Genomic DNA, 20,168 nt, shown 5'->3' on the forward strand with positions numbered 1-20,168 from the left:
AAATTGAATATCGTTATTACGTCTCGAACTTGCACTGTTCTATACATTCTAATGCAACTAGATTTATCTGTTATTTGAAGATTCGAACTACAGCACCGTTGGGCTGGATTAACCGCTGTTGCTACTTAACGACCTTGGCTATTCATTTCTTAAGCGAAAAAAATTTAATGAGAAAGTCTTTTGTCTAGTTTGAGGTACTGAACTTTATGAAAAATAATTATTATTTCTCTTCAATTCTCATCAGAAGATTCGAACTGCAGAGTGCATCATCTAACAAATGCTACTAAACGGCCTTGTCCATGCAGTCGTTACACAAAACATGCGTTTGAGTTCTCATAACGACTTCTATTTTGTCTTTAATATCTTATTAATTATCCATCCAACCACAACTCATCGTTTATTTTCTTACAGCTGCATTCAAGTACACTGAAGGACGCACGATCTGCTCTGGACAACTGCATTGAGATCACATCATCAGGATTGGGATTCGAACTGGTTGACCCTGGACTTCTGAACTGGTGAAATAAGTGAAGTCCTTTAGCCGTTTCGGCTACCGAGATGCAAAATGGCCGTCGACTATATGAGAGGACACTGAGAATGGATTTCTGGCAAATGTGGGGTGAAAAAATACTGGAAATTGAAAAAGTTGCGGAGGGGTTGCAGAATGATGGCATACAATTCTTTAGGGTTGTACGGATTTCAAGCGGGGGGTTTCAGGGGGAGAATTTTGTCCGTTTTTTGCTCAGAAAACACCCAAAATGATGATTTAAAAATTTCACGTGTATTTGGGGTTGTTCAAACTCTAATGTTTCTTTTATAATAATTAGAAATAAAATTACATATACAATTAGCAATTATTGAACAAATAGTTTATGAATATAATAATTAAATTGTCAAAATTGATTTTCATGCAATATATAATTGAACTGAGTATGTTTAAACTTTAAAAACTGGACCTAAAATTATTATTATTGTTGTAATATGTATTGAATAATATTTGCTTAATATTGTGTAAACTATGTTATGTTGATTTAAATAAAATATAAATTAAAATGCATAAATTTCTTTTATATATATTTGTATATTTAATAAAATTTGCTATATGGTTTAATTTGTATTTTATAAAGACTTAAAAACAGTCTATGTATATTTATTTTTTTCGGTATTGTCTATTTTTCAATGTATTTATTAAGCAGTGTATGAACTCCCTAATAAAATTGATACAGTCACCACAAAATTGTTAAGGAGTTGTCCGCGCTCGCAATTATTTCTCAATATACTGATATATAACTGGCGATGGACTCCCTAAACTACACATGCATTCTTGAAATCACCACTACATATGTATTCGATGCACCCACACATGCACAACGCGTATATCTCGTTCCCAACCTGGTCCACATTTATATATCGTCTATACAAATTTATAATAGATTATATATATACATGTCGACGTTCCATATAATTATATATCGTGTATATATGGAGTGTATAGGGTTGCATATACAGCCAGACGTTTATAAACGACGAACTCGCGCGCTATAAGAATCTTATAGGAATTTATATATCGCACATATAATTCAAATTATAGAGGTGTATATGTATATGAGAAGTGTATATAAAAATTCGTAGATATCTATCCATGGATTTGTTTTCAATGTTTTATTAGATATTCTAACGCTTTTGCCATATCTGTTCCAAATTTAATAATTAATCAATTAAAATGGTCAAATTAATCATTATTTGTCAACAATAAAATCCTACTAACTACTTTATACACCCATATATTTATTAGGCCATGCATGGACTCCCTAATAAAATTGGTACAGTCACCTCAAAATTGACAAGGAGTCGTCCGTGCTCGCAATTATCTCTCAATATACCGATATATAACTGGCGATGGACTCCCTAAACTACACACGTATTCATGATTTCACCACTACATACATATTCAATGCATTCATACATATATATATATATATATATGTATATATATTGTGTATATATGACGTATAACAGGTTGCATATACTGTTAGGGGTTTGAAAACAAATTTCTTATAATTAGAGGTGTGCCATGGAAGTCTTATAGGAATTTGTTATAATTATTATATATATATATATATATATATATATATATAATTGATTATATTAATAATTTTATATATATAATTAATAATCATAATTAATTATTAATCAAAACATACCTTTCAATTTTATATTTTAAATCATTTAATTTAAAAATACTGCTCACTGAAAATAAACATATATAATATATATATATATATATATATATATATATATAAATTAATAATTAATAGATAATAAAACAAATCAGTAATTTTAGACGTTCACTTATATTCTATTTTCAAAATATACATATCTTTTCATCATCTTTATAATATCTATATATATAGTGGGCCATTTTCAATATACATTTAATAACTATTCAATTTTCATAAACAATTATACATCGCTTTATAAATTTGGCAAAAAAGGACATCATTTTCAAATCGAGTACAACACGTGTTTAGAAAAATCCATGGATAGCAGTCCACGAATTTGACTTTATACATTATATAAAGTGATATATAATTATTTATTTATACATATACATTGAATTATAACATTTTTGTTTAAATAATTGGTGGTGTGTTGAATTAGGCTTTACATTTATTTATAAAGTGGGCGGATTTTCATCTAATTATCATTTAAAGGGATTACAATTTTTTATATAATATCGAAAACTCTCTTTTAACAATTCAGAAAGTTATACTTGATAGTGAAATCATTACATATATATATATATATATATATATATAATATATATATATATATATGTATATATAATGATCACTATCCAGCATTGTTATATATATATAAATATATTAGTTTTTTTCTTAATATTTAATACAGTATACATTTAATATCTAAATTCTGGTGTTGGTACATTCAATTGCGATATAGTTTTTTTATTTGAGTTAACAATTAATAATTTCATCTCCTATTGGTTTATATATGTATATAAACATTTTCTTTAATTTATTGACTAATACTTTTTTAAAAAAATAATAGACTTGGGTAAAGGAATCAATAGATAAATAATGTTTATATATATTATATATATATATATATATATATATATAAACAATTATTTAATTAACTCTAACTCTAAATTCATATTCACAAATTTCATTTTTTGAGACTAACAATAATTTGGTTCAAATTCTTGTCTGTCAGATATATATATATATATATATATATATATATATATTTATTTATATATATATATATATTATATATATATATATATATATATATATGTCTATAATATAATACCTGTTTCTTACTAAATCTAAATCGATAAGATAAGGAGATCATATCGTATCATATGTTTTGTCATGGTCTTGACTCATAAGTATTGATAATATATAATTTATTTTAATATCATTGAATATTAAAAAGTTTTAAATTAGTTCGAAAGAATAAAAACAGACTTAAGACAAATTCCTGTGTGTTCCCTATTGGTGATATACAATTTCTTATATATAAAATTGGTAATTGATATATATATATATATATATATATATATATATATATATATTACTAACACAAACTCTTAAATCTCTCTTACAACTATTTATCTATATATATATATATATATATATATATATATATATTTTCTCAATATATTATTTTTATCATCTACACAATAAATGCACATACATTGGAGTTTTGTGTTCACTATTTATATTTATATATATTTTGATATTTAGAGCTACAGAGATATGTCGGTTTACTTTCAGGGACAAACATTTCATTAAAGTAAACGATTCAAAAACACTGTGCTCGATTCTAAAGTACACACTCATATGGTGCCATGATAATAAAATATCATTACAAAGACATTTATATATATGTACAAATATTTATATAAATATAAAGCTGCTTTTACCATCGCAGAGAAATTTTTTCAACTTGATAACTAGAAAATATACAATTTGGTAAATGATATATGTGTATGTATATCATTCTTATATATATATATTTATCTAAATTAAATTAAACAACATCTTTATGTCTAGTGGAGTGTTCAATGGCAGCCAATGTGTCTTTTCTGTGTCGGACGTACAGACGTCCCTTCATCCAAGGATCTTGCAACTGCAACGGCCTGAAAAATAATAATATTCATTATTATTTATTAATATATACATAAAATAAGTACAAGTGGTGTTTTGCCTTAAAACACAAATAAATCCCTAAGAATTTAAATTTAGCTACGTTTAAAATTGTGACTATAAAATAAATAAACATTTGAAAAAGACATAATCATGAAGTCAGTATACAATGGCATCAGAAAAAGAGAAATAATAATTCTTGTGCCTTGCTCTGCTGCTCTACATATATACTTTTTATTAAATTTACTTTAATTTATCGAATGTTACTTGAAACTTTTCAAAAAGCAAGTCAAAGAAGGAACACTTAATTCTTTTTCTATCTCTCCTCGCAGAAATTTGATATTTTCTATAAGCTCAGTAGTATATTTACAATTATACACAAAATCCAGAATCCAAAAAGAATCTGAAAAACTTGAAACGTAATCAATAAGTCGAAAGACCAAAAGAGACTTGGATTGGATGGAAAGTGTATAAAACTTCTAGTTTGATTGTATTGACAAAAATATATACCAACTAATGGGAGTTTATAATACCTCATTGTATATAGCATTTAAACAACACACATCCTTATACAACATCTATACAATCACACATCTATATATATATTCTTGAATTTGATGTTGATATATATGTTTAATATGAGTTTAATATTCGGGCGTAACATCAATAAAAATAGTATGAGAGTTTTTTTAGAAAGTTTATTTATTTAAAATCCATACGTTTCGACTAGCATCTTAGCCATCATTCAGTGGTAATCAAATTAACTTATTAATTAAATCCATGGTATGAGTATGTGCACATTGATAAGATGCACATACTCATCCATGGATTAATAATGGTTTCATATGCTACATTAGGATACAAATTGTAAGTGTTTTATTATTATTATTGTTTTTCCATGAAATTTTCTTGCATATAATTTATTTAGTTTTAATTTTTACAGTTAATTTGATTACCACTGAATGATGGCTAAGATGCTAGCCGAAACGTATGGATTTTAAATAAATAAACTTTAAAAAAAAACTCTCATACTATTTTTATTGATGTTACGCCCGAATATTAAACTCAAATTAAATATATAATATATATATATATATATATATAATATATATTGTATGATTCTGAATTTGATGTTGACATATGTATTAACAAAGTCTAATAATCGGGCATAACATCAATAAAAAACAATATTTTTTATTGATGTTATGCCCGATTATTAGACTTTGTTAATATATATATATATATATATATATATATATATATATATATATATATATACCTAAGTCTGTTTTTACACGGTCTTTTTGTACACGGTTTTGATATAACACGGTTTTTGAAAATTGAATATTTTAATTTTTTTACACGATTTTATTCCATTTAGCACGATTTGAAATTTTATGTACTTCATTTTTTTTGTCAAATTTAATTTTTGCGAAGTATGTTCATATCACAAAAAAGTATTTATGAAAGAAAAAAGTCTGAAATCAATCAATTACCTTAAAAATTGAATAACCTATTCTTTTCGTTCACTACACAGTTTTTTAGTTCCTGAACTTGCCATACATTTAATTTATATTACTTTTAAGATTAGAGTGCATATCTTTTTTATCATTAATTGCTATGCTTGTGAAAATAGCATTATATATTTGATTTAATAAAAAAACATGAATTCTTGTTCTTAAAAATTCTTGTTTTTCACTAATTTTAATAGGTTTTAGAGATTAGGAACAAATCACCCATTTTTGTATAAGATCAATGTCCTTTTTACACGGTTTTTTTTACACGGCTTCTTCTGGAACCAATCTACCGTGTAAAAACAGACTTAGGTGTGTATATATATATATATATATATATATGAGTGAGTTCTTGAGGGCGATACATCAAACAAAGAAAAGCCAAAGATTTATAAAATAATCTTTATTTCCAAACGTTTCGACATTCAATTAATGTCATCATCAGTGGATATTACGTTGGTTGGTTACATATAGAGAAGTGTACACAGCACTAGAGATTGGCACTGACATTTATACAACTAACTTGTCAGCACTATGCATTTTTTATATAATTTTTTTTTTTTGTATGATGTAAACAGAAAAATGATAGTTTTATTGAACAATAATGGAAGTAGATTCTACTTACATTATTGTTCAATAAAACTATCATTTTCTGTTTACATCATGCAAAAAAATTATATAAAAAAATGCATAGTGCTGACAAGTTAGTTGTATAAATGTTAGTGCCAATCTCTAGTGCTGTGTACACTTCTCTATATGTAACCAACCAACGTAATATCCACTGATGATGACATTAAATTGAATGTCGAAACGTTTGGAAATAAAGATTATTTTATAAATCTTTGGCTTTTCTTTGTTTGATGTATCGCCCTCAAGAACTCACTCATATATTTCAACATCAAAATTAACTACTAAATCATATATATATATATACATATATATATATATATATATATATATATATATATATATAACAAGTATGTCCTTATTGAGATACATCAAATGATTTTTAAATTTTTGAAATCGGTATAGTCGTTTTTAAAACATCGTTAAGAAAATATCAAATTTCAACTAACACACACACAATTTACACAATATATACAAACAATTCCAGAATCAATTACAATTATCAATTACCTGAAATCATCTCTCAGCCTCCTCTCCCTGGCTCCGATAACGGCAACCAGACAAAACTCCTTAGCCTTCTCCTTAACGCCTCCCGACAGAGCACTCAGATTCAAATTCTTACCATCTCCTGCACTCGCACCAAATTTACTTCCACTCGGCCTGTTGGTCTTCAGCTCGCTCGTGAAAAACGTCGGTCTCGTCGGATATGTAGTAGTGGTCGTCGTCAGTTCAGACGGTGGCTGATGAGTTTTGGACGTGGCGGGAAATTTATCTCCGGCAGACTGAGTCCCCTGGACGTGTTCGGGATGTTGGTCTTGCCGTTAAGGAGGCCCCGTCCGCCGCGGAGGACGCTGGCGACGTGCAGTTGGCGGACGACCAGCTCGACGACCTCTGCGGCGCTCGTGCGATTAGTGACACGGAGCCGAAGAGAAGCACCAGTTGCCAGGCCGGTGTCGTAGGCAGCGTAGACCTGAACGAGATATTTGATAGAGAATTTTTTGTTTAAGGGGGTATTCTACTGTAGAAGCATGAATTTTGCCCGGTTTTTGAAGCGCTGTATAAAGGAAACAAATAATATTTTTACTATAGATTTTTTTATCATTTGTTTATTGATATTTTATTATTACATAAAAAAAATTATTAAAGAAAAAAAAATAGAATTCACAAAGTTATGAGCAGTCAAAGTGGGGGCTCAAAAAAAAGAGGGTGTTCTGGCGTGCATGATTCCAACCCTCCTGGTGATCCCAAACATAAAAAATAGATGGATTCTTAATTATTATAGATGCCGCTATCGTATGAACCTTGGATAAGTTAAAAAAAATTTTGTTTGAATGGCGGCAGTTTGAAAAAAAAAATATTTTTTTCATGTTTTTTTTAACAATTCCGAATTTTTTAAAAATACTAAATGAAAAGTTATAGTTTTGAGAAAGGTCCATGCGATAAAGCGATGTATAGAGAAGATCCTCTTCAAATTTGAAGTAAATCGGTTCATTAGAACTCGAGATATCCTTACCGCCAGCTCGAAAAAAGCAGTTCCGAGAAAAACGCGTTTAAAGTTTTGAGACTCGGTCGGACCCGAACCGAAGCCACGTCACTAAAACGGATATTACTCAGAAAATAGTAGTAATTTCGAAAAATCCTTTCAATGACATATTTTTGAATAACTAAACTTTGAAAATATGAAGAAAAATTTTTTTGATTTTTTCAAAATTCTACAGTAGAATACCCCCTTAAAGGGCACAACTAGTGTAACCGCCTAAAAGAAAGGTGATTTTTGGAAATTTATATTAAAAATACTACTTTATCAATCATTTCAAAATTTTAGGAATATATTTACAAATGTTTTAAGAATACATAGTAAAATTTTGAAGAAAAAAATTAAATAGTTTTTAAGTTATCGTCGATCTCCAACGGCGCGAAAAAAAGCTCCTTTATTACTGCAGTGATTCCGGCCTTCTACGTGGATGAAATTTAAAAGAAACTAGTTGGTTTGGTATTTAGCCTTGAGGCAAGTTACATGAACTTCCCGATATGTTTAAATAATCGACCTAATGAATAATAAACAAATTAATTTATGAGTGATTAGAAGTATTCCGAGAGAATTACTCCGTTAACTCGGAGTATTTTCAAAAAGCAACTTTTCAAAAATCAACAATTAATATATTTTGAACCAGTTTCCGTAGGATTTTGATAGTTTAGTATGTTTATTAAGACCAAGTACTATATCGTTATACCAAGTAAATCGTTTAATTTTAATTTTAGCTAACGTCAAAAAAACTACTCATTTTCTCTAACTTTGATAAATTTAAGAAGTAAACTACTTGTCGTAAAGCCGTAATATTAGGTTGTCAAATATCTCCCTTCCGCTTTTTTGCTCTTGGTTTATAATACAAAAAGGCGGAAGGGAGATATTTGACAACCTTATATTTTAGTAAGTTCTATAAGACCATGATACATATCGCTAAAAAAAATCCATAAAAATCAGCTTTTTTTTTTCAACAGTTAATTACAAGAAAACGGCTTGGTACATTTTCACCTGAAACTAATCAGTGTCATTCCCAACTAATATCTTTCGAACAGTTTTTGATTTATTAAAATTGGTTCGGTAGGATGACATTAAATGTGGACGAAAGGCTTAACACTTTTTTCCAAATTAATTATTGAAATTAATAAATTAATTTCAAATTACAAAGAAAGGGCTTGGCAGATCGTCGCACAAAACTGACAAACGATAGTCCTCATCGAAATACATCAAATGGCTTTTAAATTTCTGAAATCGGTTCAGGCGTTTTTGAGAAAACGTCAATGAAAGGTCTAATTTTGACAAATGCCAAAAAGACGATACCAATTTTTGCAAACTTTGACGAATTTTCAAAGTTAAACCAATTATCGTAGGGCCGTAATATTTTAGTATGATCTAGAAGACTATGGTATCTACCGTCAAAAAAATAATAATGAAAATCGTCGACAAAAATTTTTTTAACACTTTATTACAAGAAAACGGCCCGGCCGATCTCTACCAACAACTAATCAGCACGATTCCCAATCAATATCTTTCGAACGGTTTTTGTATTTTCAAGATCGATTCATAACTGCGGGCTAAAACGTGGACAAAATTTTTTTCACTTTTCTGCTATTTACAAAGAAACGGCTTTGCTGATAGTCGCGCAAATTTGATAAACGCTAGTCCTCATCGAGATACATCGAATGGCTTTTAAATGTTTGAAATCGGTCCAGCCATTTTTGAGAAAACGTCGATTTACGGCAAAAAATCTGTTCACACACACACATACTTTTTCCAAATTTGGTCTCATTAGATTCAGAATGGCTTGAAACGTCGAGAAAACATAAAATTTTTACTAAATGTTTGTAAATTTCATCTAGTTTTTAGTAACGTAAGCAAATTATAATGTCCGGAATGAAAATTAAAAGATATTTGAAGAAAAGTAAAAAAATGTACCTAATCCATGTATTGCAAATTATAAGAATACTAAATATAAGTCCGTATTTCAACTACAACTTATTCAAAATTTTGTTATCCAAGTGTATACAACAAATTATAACAAATTCTAGTAAACTTTATCTAGTTTTTAATCATGCAAATAAATTAAAGTGTCTAGAACAAAAAATTTAATACGTTTAACAAAATGTACAAAAATGCTCTAAATTCACATAATGACAAAAACTCTTTCAATATCAAAAATGTCTGCTTTATAATCATATTTTTATATTATTACCTGTATGATTCCTTGTTGAGGGTGCACGGGGCTCCCGGATAAGATTTGCTTATCAATATCACTCGAACTATCACAATCCTCGTCTGCTGAAGCAGCACTCCTTCCTCTTTCTGGTGAGCTCACTTTCGAGCAAGGTTCTGATACACTTTTTGTGGTGCTCGAGGAGTTGAAATCCGTTAAGAAGTTCTGTTTTTTTGGTGAATTTTGAAGACTTGATGCTATTGATAGATGATTCACTTTATCAGACCTAAAGGGATAATAGAAACATTTAGAATTCAGCATATTTAGACAAATTTCTTCGACTCACCTATGAATTTTAAAATTTTCCTTCCCCGAAGACGAAAGAGTTTGCATCTCGGCTTCTAAAGTTGGCCGTAAATACTGTATGGTTTGTTGTAATACTGTTTGTTGATCGACAGACCTGAAAAAATCCAGCACTTATAATTTTTTTGTCGAAAACAATTTATTTAATCAATATTTTCTATCTCACTTGGTATTAGTTCTCCTCAATTCCCTCCCCGTGTCCAAATTCCCTCGAACAGTGGTCAAATCGTTGACCCGAGTCAAATTCTCACAGGATCTGTTCAAGGACCTCACATAGCTCTTCACTGATCCACATCCTGGTTCAAAAACAGGACCGGATTCACTCTTGGACGATCCAAAGTCCAAATACTTCTTACCACCAGCACTGGCAGCATTACGAGTCACTCCTGCTGATTTATCATCGTTGGAAATTTTGGTATTTTTGGAATCGCCTGGACTTTTGAGAAGCTCCAAGGCTGGTCGTTTAGTTTCAGGTTGTCTTTTGGAAAAGTGGCTTCTGGAAATGGTTTCTGGGTTGCGTTTGGTGTCTGAAGGACTATCCGTGATGCTGCAAAGGCTTTTGGAACCTCCTGTGTTTAAGGTGGAAACTGGAAATGAAATTAAATATGAATATCAACATTTACATGTTTTTAGTACATGCAAGAAGTTTTTCTTACCATGATGTCTGTATCCACGCCCTGCCGATTTCAAGTTGACTAAAATAAAGAAAAATCTGAGATCAATTATTAAATGATTAAATTCACTGTATCAAACTGTATTTTTAAAAATAGATATAAATTTATGACGTAAGTTATTGTGATCGTCCAAAAATCAAAACTGAAAATTTTTGCATGTCTTCGGTATCTCAGCATTTTGGCAAACCTCAGAAAAATTGGAAAAAATATCTACGTTTTGGGTCAATTTTAAAGTATACCGAGTTGCTGTAGGGCTTTACAATGTTAGACAATATTATAAACAGTTTAATTTTGAACAAACTTGCCAAATATTTCACTAAGATCAAACAAATAATAGAAAAGTTACAAGACAAACATTAAATATATGCATGAACGCGTTATCACACAAGCAAGTACATTTTCATGTGTTTGTTGCAATATCTATGTTTAGGGTCAATTTTAAAGTATACAGAGTTGCTGTAGGGTTTTACAACTTCAGACAATATTATAAACAATTTAATTTTGTACAAATTTGCCAAATATTTCACTAAGATCAAACAAACGGTATAAAAGTTACAAGACAAACATTAACGAGCAAATACATTTTCATGTGCTTTGTTGCAATATCTATGTTTAGGGTCGATTTTAGAGTACACTGAGTTGCGGCAAGGCTTTATAATGTTAGACAATTTTATAAACAATTTAATTTTGTACAAATTTGACAAATATTTCATTCGAATTATATAAACCGTTTAAGAGTTACAACATATTTATAATAAATATATACACTGAATATATATGAATTTTCTGTTTGAACTCTTCTGCAGATTTCTTGTGCCAAAATAATCACAAATTAAAATGTAAATTATTTTTGTTAGTAATTATATAATATTTTACCACTTAATAGTATTATTCACACAATACAAATCACTTCGAATGCAAATGCAAATTTACATATCATTTTGCAGACTTTTGGTTTATATATGGCAATAATTTTTAATTAGTTTATAATTAATGGAATTTTTGTTAATCAATTTTACTGGATACTGCTGACCAAATAAAATATATTATATAGAATTTATTTTTTTTATATTTGCACTGGTTCGATCAAAGGTACTTTTATGTATTAGTTTAGAAGAAAAATTGTCAAAAATATTCTTTTTTTAGTTCAACAGTATCCAATTTATTTTATTTTTCAATTTATACGGGGGAGAAGTGATGATTAGTTTTTGGCAAAGGCAGATCCAGCCAGTTTGGCGATACCGAGCTAAATATGCAAAAATGGCATTTTTAAGAAAACTCAACATCCGATTTAAATAATTCTGCTTGTGTTGACAAAATGATAACTTTTGGGTTTTTTTTTTTAATTTTTTTTTAAACTCCCAAAAAATATTTTATTTGAATAGCAAAAAAATCGGATTTTAATTCTAACTAATGTTCTAAAGCTCACTTATATACTTCAAATAAATAATTTTAACTTTGCAAATCAGTTTATATGATTCTTAGAAATATGAGATAAGATCCTTTATTCTAACTCCGCTTTATTAAGTTTTGCTCCTTTACTTTTCATATAAACATATATAAGTTGCAGTACTCAATATTCCTCGAATATTTCGCTATGATACGGGAAGTTTCATCAATTTGCCTTAAGGTACGATGCCATACACCACTAGTTTAAAATTTATTTCAAAGTTTCTGGATTAAATAAAAATTTAATATTCACCGTTACTCGTAGCTGGACAGCTGCAAGTTTCCGAATCACTCGAAAGGGAATGTAAGGAATCCGAATTTGTATCTGCTGTTCTTATAGAACCTAAAATACAAAAACAACAAACTTAAAATCGTTCTTAATATAATTTTACTATTGCATCTACAGTAGAATCCGCTTAGTATGACATCGAAGGGGCGCCGAAATCTCGTCATACTAACCGGTCGTCATACAAAACATACTGAAGAAAAACTTTTTAATATGTAAATATGTTACATGTTTCAATAACTTAAAAGAAAAGCCTATACAAGCATTTTAATTAAAAATAAAAATGACACATATTAAAATTTAATGTAAAATAAAATTGACAGGGTATAGAGTGGGGCACAAAGGTCCAATTTGACTTTCAGTAATTATACTGTCTAAACCCAATGAACATCCTTGCAACACATAACACACATCAAACAAGCATCTATCGAACTATGTACAGAAAAAAAATCACATAATTCCTAATTATATAAATATTATATTTTTTACTATTTTTTTTAAAATTTGGTATCTGATCCATTTTACCTCACATGTGGGGTAAAGTGGGACAACCAGGGGCGAACAGATGCAATTTCTTCTATTAAATTTTAAAGGGATTTTACGCTACATTATTGAACCAATGCAAAATATTAATTCTGTGGGTACATTTGTTACAAAGATAACACAGTATATCACATTGATCTGCTATTGGTCAGAAGTATTCATCAGACGAGCCGGAATAACAATTTATTTAATTAATCTCTTGTAAAATTGCTTTTTTTTAAACTTTACTATTTTATTGCTTACACCTTTGCCAAAGTAAATGTTCTGCTGGTCCTTTTTATCCCACTCATGTGCTGCTTATCTTCTGATTGCAAAGTCATAAGAATAAAGGTGATGGCTGGTTATGAATTTATACATTTTTTGCCCTCTACTATCAAATATTTTTGTTGAAAAAAATCTAATTTATTTGTTTACGAGATATCCGTGGTGGACCATTAATAATTGGTCTACCCTACCCATAAACATACAAATGTGATTTTTAACTTCCCGTAGGGTAAGTTATTGTAATGGGCCAAAAATCGGAATTGAAAATTTTTACATTTCTCGACGTTTTGAAGGTTTCTGAACGTTTTGGCATACCTCAGAAAAAATGGATGTGTGTGTGTGTGTGTGTGTGTATGTGTGTGTGTGTGTATGTATGTGTGGATACAAATTTCCAGTCACGTTTTCGGGCGCACGGATCAACCGATTTGAATGGTTCAAAAAACATTCGATTCCTATTGATAGGGAAAAGAGCTGATTAGTTTTTGGCAAAGGCAGGTCCAGTCGTTTCGGAGATACGGAGCAAAGAGTGCGGAAAATAGAAATCGAATTTTTGAGAGAACGGAGTATTCGATTTGTATGATCTAAAAAACATTCAATTAGTAATGATTGGGAAAAGTGTTTATTAGTTTTTGGCAAAGGCAGGCCCAGCCATTTCAAAGATACGGAGCTAAATATGTAAAAAATGGCAGTTTTTGAGAGAACTAAGCGTCCGATTTGAATGATTCAAAAAACTTTCTGCTTGTCTTAACAAAATAATTGATTTTGGAAAAAAAAATTTTGTTCCATTTTTTTTTTTTTTTTTTAGTTTTTTGTTGAAACAAATAATTTCAACTTTGCAATTCAGTTTATATAATTCTTATAAATATTAGACAATGTTACAACATTTATAATAATCTATTTGAAAACATTCAGTATTCCTCGAACATTTCGTTACGGTACGGGAAGTTACAGCAATTTGCCTTAAGGCACGATGCCACCCACCCCACTAGTTTAATGTAAGTAATCAGTAATTTTTGATTCATTTCTTTACATAGTTTTATTGTAAAAACAGTCCCTAGTGCTATTGTGCACAAAAGACATAGCAATTGCTTTCGTATACTTGGCCACATCATGTAAAATCATGTCGGTCATTATAATTGGACATAATTTTTTGCAAAAATGGGTCATTATAAGCGACATGTCAATGTAAGCTATGTCAATATATCCGACTAGACAGCTGTTTTTTAAGGAATTTTATATGGAAACCAAACTTCCTAGTTTCTTCTCCATACGTCATAATAAGCGGTTGTCAATATATCCGGCGTCATACTAATCGGATTCTACTATACTTTTTACCTGTGCTTGCTGTCAACAGCAACAAAGGACTGGACGCAGAACCTCCACTGCTCAACGTGCCTGGTCTGCTTCTACCTGCTTCACTACCAGAACCTGCACCAGCCTGACCAGCCTGCTGCATTTGCAACTGATTCTGCTGCTGCGCCTTGTGATGGAGCAACAGCAGAGCATCTTCACTCCTCGAAGGAGGCAAACGAGATCCTTGAGCTGCTGATAAGTATTTAGACTGCTGATGCGATTGGGTGTACTGATGAGCTGATGTGGTACTAGTCAGCATACTAAAAAAAATAGATTAGTATCAAAAAAGCATACTAGTTGGTTTGGTATTTTGCTTTGAGGCTTGTTACATGAACTTCCCGATATGTGCAAATAATCGACTTAATCAATAAAAAATAAATTAATTTATGAGTCATTAAAAGTATTCCGAGTGGATTTATTACACATAATTGAAAACAAACGAACACCTTAACTCGGAGTATTTTCTAAAAGCAAATTTTCACAAATCAATAATTTTTATAATTGAACCAGTTTCCATAGGACTTTAATGGCTCAGTATGTTCATTAAGACCAAGTACTCTATCGTTATACCAAGTAAATCGTCTATTTTTAATTTTAACAAACGTCAAAAGAACTACACATTTTCTCAAAACTTGGTGAATTTTTAAAATTAAACTACTTGTCGTAAGAGCGTAATATTTCAATAAGTTGTATAAGACCGTGATATATATCGCCAAAAAAAGTTCCATAAAAATCGGCTTAATTTTTTTTCAACAGTTAATTACAAGAAAACGGCTCGGTAGATTTTCACCTAAAACTAATCAGCACCATTCCCAACTAATATCTTTCGAACTGTTTTTAATTTTCTTAAATCGATTCGGCAGTTTGAGCTTAAATGTGGACGAAAAGTTTAACACTTTTTCCAAATTACAAAAAAAACGGCTTGGCAGATCATCACACAAAACTGACAAACGATAGTACTAATTGAGATACATCAAAGGGCTTTTAAATTGTTGAAATCGGTCCAGCCGTTTTTGAGAAAACGTCGATCGAAGGTCTAATTTAGACAAATGCCAAAAAAACGATACTAACTTTTGCAAAATTTTACCAATATTTAAAATTAAACGACTTGTCGTAGGGGCGTAATATTTTAGTATGATCTACAAGTCTATGGTATCTATCGAAAAAAAAAATCATAAAAATCGTCGATTTTTTTTTAAACTTTATTACAAGAGAACGACCCGGCCGATCTTTACCAAAAACTAATCAGCACGATTTCCAACCAATATCTATAAAACGGTTTTTGAATTTTCAAAATCGATTCAGAATTGCGGGCTAAAACGTGGACGAATTTTTTTCACATATCTGCGATTTACAAAGAAACGGCCTGGCCTATCGCCGCACAAAACTCAGAAACGCTAGTCCTCATCGAGATACATCGGATGGCTTTTAAATTGTTGAAATCGGTCCACCCGTTTTTTGAGAAAACGTCGATTTACGGCAAAAAATTTATTCACACGCACACACACACATACACACACACACTTTTTCCGAATGTTGGTCTCATTCGATTCAGAATGCCTTGAAACGTCGAGAAAACATAAAATTAGCGAGTCGGATTTTTTGATGAAAACATAAACTTCTCCTTCGGGATGTTAATAATAGTATTTTATCTCGGTCTTACTTTGGATAATAAAACATCCGCCAATGCTGGAGGCACTTCGATCTGAATCTCCGCTGTTTTTTCTTGAGCTGGCAGCGCTGCTGACTGCTGATCCGGCAGCTCCTGAAGGCGGTGCCAATAGCAGTTGTGATGAACTGTTCCTTGACAATTGCTGTTCACTCCGAGAGAATTCTGCTCCTCGTAAGAGCATCTGCTGCTTCGTACTTGTTGAGGGATCGTTGTCACCGTCTTGGTTCTGGACACCTGGATAAAAGAAAATAAGACCAATTGATTTGATTGATTTGATTTGATTTATATTTCTATTTACCAGTAGTTGCAGTTGGTCCCGGCCACGATCCCCGTCCAGGACTGCTTTTAACCTGCTTCGATTCCCTCGGAGGAATTTGCAAAAGACTTCGTTTCAAACCACTTCCACCCGTAGGTGCAGAACTTGTATCGCTTGCCATATCATCTGAATTATATTTGGGTACTTGCTGTTGCGATAAATTCTTATCCAAAATTGATGAAATGTGCACACCAGGACTTAAACCGTTGACGCCTCTATCACGCGCAAAAGCTGAAATTAAAAAATCAACACGATTAGATAATAATGATAATCTTCTTATATAAAAAAATGAATCGCAAAATGTGTTGGTAAGCGCATTGATAACTCAACAACGCCTGGACCAATTTGGCCAATTCTTTTTTTAAAATGTTTTTTGAAGTCCAAGGATGGTTCTTGCGGCGAGAAAAAATCGAATAATTGCCGCAAAAACCCTAAAAACAGCCCTTTTCTTTTTCACATACAAACGCTTTCTAACTAAAACGTAGAATCAATTTGAGCTTTATTGCTATTATATAAAGTTCATATTAAATTACAAGCGCTCACTAATAATACTCCTAAACGATTATTCGGATTTTGATAAATTTTTCTGAAGTTTGTTAAAGAAATGTTCTAGGATGTATGTGATTATAAAGTACTGGGATGTATGTGCAACATTGTAGAAATAAATGAAAAAAAAATTAAAAAAACGACATGTCATTGTTTGCATTGAAAACAAATGAAAACTATCATCAGCCAAAAAATTCAATTTACTTATGAACCTAGACAATATTAGAATATGTATGATAAATTTATGATTATGAATTAGAAAAATGAAATGTTTGCATTATTATTGCCAAAAAGCAGCTGAGATGTGCCAGAAATTAAAATAATATAAAATACAGTATATGTATGGTAGATTGAATGATACACATATGAACAGGATATGACAAATTAATTCACTTAAAATATAAAATTAAGTATTAATCAGAGCCGGTCCTACCTTTAATGCGATGCATGCGAAAAATACGAGCGCACGCCTTAGGGGGCGCCAACACAAGATTCGGATATTAAATCTTCAAAATAGTTTTTTTTAATATATAATTTCTTTGCATCTTTTACAAATCTTTCCACAATATTTTAAAAATTCGTAAAATTTTCACTTTATAATAACAAATGAGAAAGTAAAGATGAATACATACAATTCGGCCCTCACGATATCGATTAGGAGAAGTTTAAGATGCAATTTTGGATATCTTAAATAATTAAAAATTAAATTAATTTAATCCAACATGAAGTACCAGTGTTATGTTATGGTATGGTTATGTTATACCGCTTAAAATACTTAAATTTCCAATATAGTGTGGGAACTGAGACTCATCAATTTATTTAAAGCATTTCTACATTTAATATCGCTCATATTATAAATCGCTCATGTATATGCATTTTGGCGTAAAGAGTAATTTAAAAAACAATAATTATTATTTTTATGTAAATGGTAAATATTAGTATATTATATTTAAAAATTGCAGACATGGTTACAGGACAACGTCTGTCGGGTCATCTAGTAATAAATAGAAGTCTGCCCAAAACTCAGGTGTGAGAATACCACAAATCACCATTATCATTTTATTACCTATGGCATCCATTAACCATCTGACGCCTCTCCAAAGTTCATTCAATTTCCCTTGAAGTTCTGCCAAAGTCGCCAAACGTTCCCTTGCGTCTTTGACTTCCTGCTGCGAAAATGCTTCCCTGTGCGTCTGGTTTGCGGAAACTGTGTCAGATTCTAAAATACAACTCAGACGAGAGTATCTTCTCACAATGTCAGGTCTGTAGGCATTCAGGTGGTTCATTTCGAAAGCCTGGACGCTCAGGCTGACCAGATCAGATCTGCGCAGAAGTGGCGACTCGCGTTGACCAGGCGCAGAACAAGCTTGATCGGCTGATGGACACAAGATGACTAAACTTGCTTCGGAATTTAATTCGATAACCTAAATAAAAATAAACAAGTCAATACTAATCCACAGATAATGTATTATTAACTTCCCGTAGGGTAGTTATAGTAATGGCCGAATAATCGAAACTGGAAATTTTTGCATTTCTCGACGTTTTCAAGATTTCTGAACATTTTACTGGCATACCTCAGAAACCAAATGGATGTGTGTGAGTGTGTGTGTTTTGTATGTCCGCATTTTTTCGTTCACGTTTTCGGGCGCACGGATCAACCGATTTGAATGGTTTAAAAAAAACATTCAATTCCTATTAATAGGGAGATGTTCTGATTAATTTTTGGCAAAGGCAGGTCCGGTCGTTACGGAGATACGGAGCAAAGAGTGCAGCAAATACAAATCGAGTTTTTGAGAGAACGGAGCATCGGATTTGAATGATCTAAAAAACATTCAATTTGTAATGATTGGGAGAAGAGGTGATTAGCTTTTGGCAAAGACAGGTCCCGCCATTTCGAAGATACAGAGCTAAATGTGCAAAAAATGGCAGTTTTTGAGTGAACTAAGCGTCCGATTTGAATGATCTAAAAAACTTTCTGCTTCTGAAGATAAAAGGATAATTCAAAAAATTAATACATCTTTTTTTATTTTCCATAAAATATTTTTGTAATTTTGGATTGAAAATTCAAAAAATGACCCAGTCTAGGCACAGTCTAAGCGCCACTCTGGTACAAATGTTTACCCAAGTGAGTTTAGACTGGAGCACTTTCCAATTTTGTGAAAACTATTGAAAAATGTGAAAATGCCACCAAGTTAAGCACAGTATAAGTGAAAATGTCGCACAGAATTATTTGCAAATGCGTTTAGACTGTGACTACGCGGGAGCACTTTTTCAATTTTGTGTAAATTTATTAGGCAACTATTTTTTTGAAATTGAATTCGAAATGAAATGACGATTGTTAATGTTCTGGAGATAAAATGATTTATGATTTACATTTGATTTGCTCAGATATAACAAGATAGCAAAAATAATGAAAGTTATAGTATTTGTAATAATATATTTGAAAACGTTTAAAATTTCTCGAATATTTCATTACGGTACGGGAAGTTCTTGCAATTTGCCTTAAGGCACGATCGCATACACCACTAGTTTTATTTTTACCTCTGCATCATATATCCGATGTGCCAAAGCCTTTTCACTAGGTATATCCATGTTCCTGAACAACCTTTCAGCAGCTGCACAAACTTGAGACACAAACGACAACTGTGTTTCATCAGGTTGATGATCTGTTAATAAATCTTGTCCATT

General features: G+C 30.9%; 2 protein-coding genes across 2 annotated transcripts in view; both read right to left on the reverse strand.

Annotated features, from left to right (window-relative positions):
* Positions 1-461, reverse strand: part of LOC113372746 — an 11,740-nt gene extending 11,279 nt beyond the window's left edge. Inside the window, exon 1 of the mRNA XM_026613091.1 lies at positions 410-461. Coding sequence (XP_026468876.1) covers positions 410-461 — 52 coding nt within the window. The remainder of the gene's footprint in view (positions 1-409) is intronic.
* Positions 462-4,059: 3,598 nt separating this feature from the next.
* LOC113372752 overlaps positions 4,060-20,168 on the reverse strand; it is a 17,542-nt gene continuing 1,433 nt past the window's right edge. Inside the window, exons 2-15 of the mRNA XM_026613095.1 lie at positions 20,022-20,146; positions 18,547-18,904; positions 16,917-17,165; positions 16,814-16,852; positions 16,610-16,760; positions 14,929-15,206; positions 12,754-12,843; positions 11,034-11,072; positions 10,544-10,964; positions 10,361-10,474; positions 10,054-10,300; positions 7,136-7,286; positions 6,827-7,088; positions 4,060-4,168 (exon numbers count right to left, since the gene is read on the reverse strand). Coding sequence (XP_026468880.1) covers positions 4,060-4,168; positions 6,827-7,088; positions 7,136-7,286; positions 10,054-10,300; positions 10,361-10,474; positions 10,544-10,964; positions 11,034-11,072; positions 12,754-12,843; positions 14,929-15,206; positions 16,610-16,760; positions 16,814-16,852; positions 16,917-17,165; positions 18,547-18,904; positions 20,022-20,146 — 2,633 coding nt within the window. The remainder of the gene's footprint in view (positions 4,169-6,826; positions 7,089-7,135; positions 7,287-10,053; positions 10,301-10,360; positions 10,475-10,543; positions 10,965-11,033; positions 11,073-12,753; positions 12,844-14,928; positions 15,207-16,609; positions 16,761-16,813; positions 16,853-16,916; positions 17,166-18,546; positions 18,905-20,021; positions 20,147-20,168) is intronic.

Source organism: Ctenocephalides felis, unplaced genomic scaffold (genome assembly GCF_003426905.1).
Source record: "Ctenocephalides felis isolate EL2017-DRISC unplaced genomic scaffold, ASM342690v1 CF-g0.4_SCAFFOLD_01604, whole genome shotgun sequence".
NCBI classification, from domain to species: Eukaryota; Metazoa; Arthropoda; class Insecta; order Siphonaptera; family Pulicidae; genus Ctenocephalides; species Ctenocephalides felis.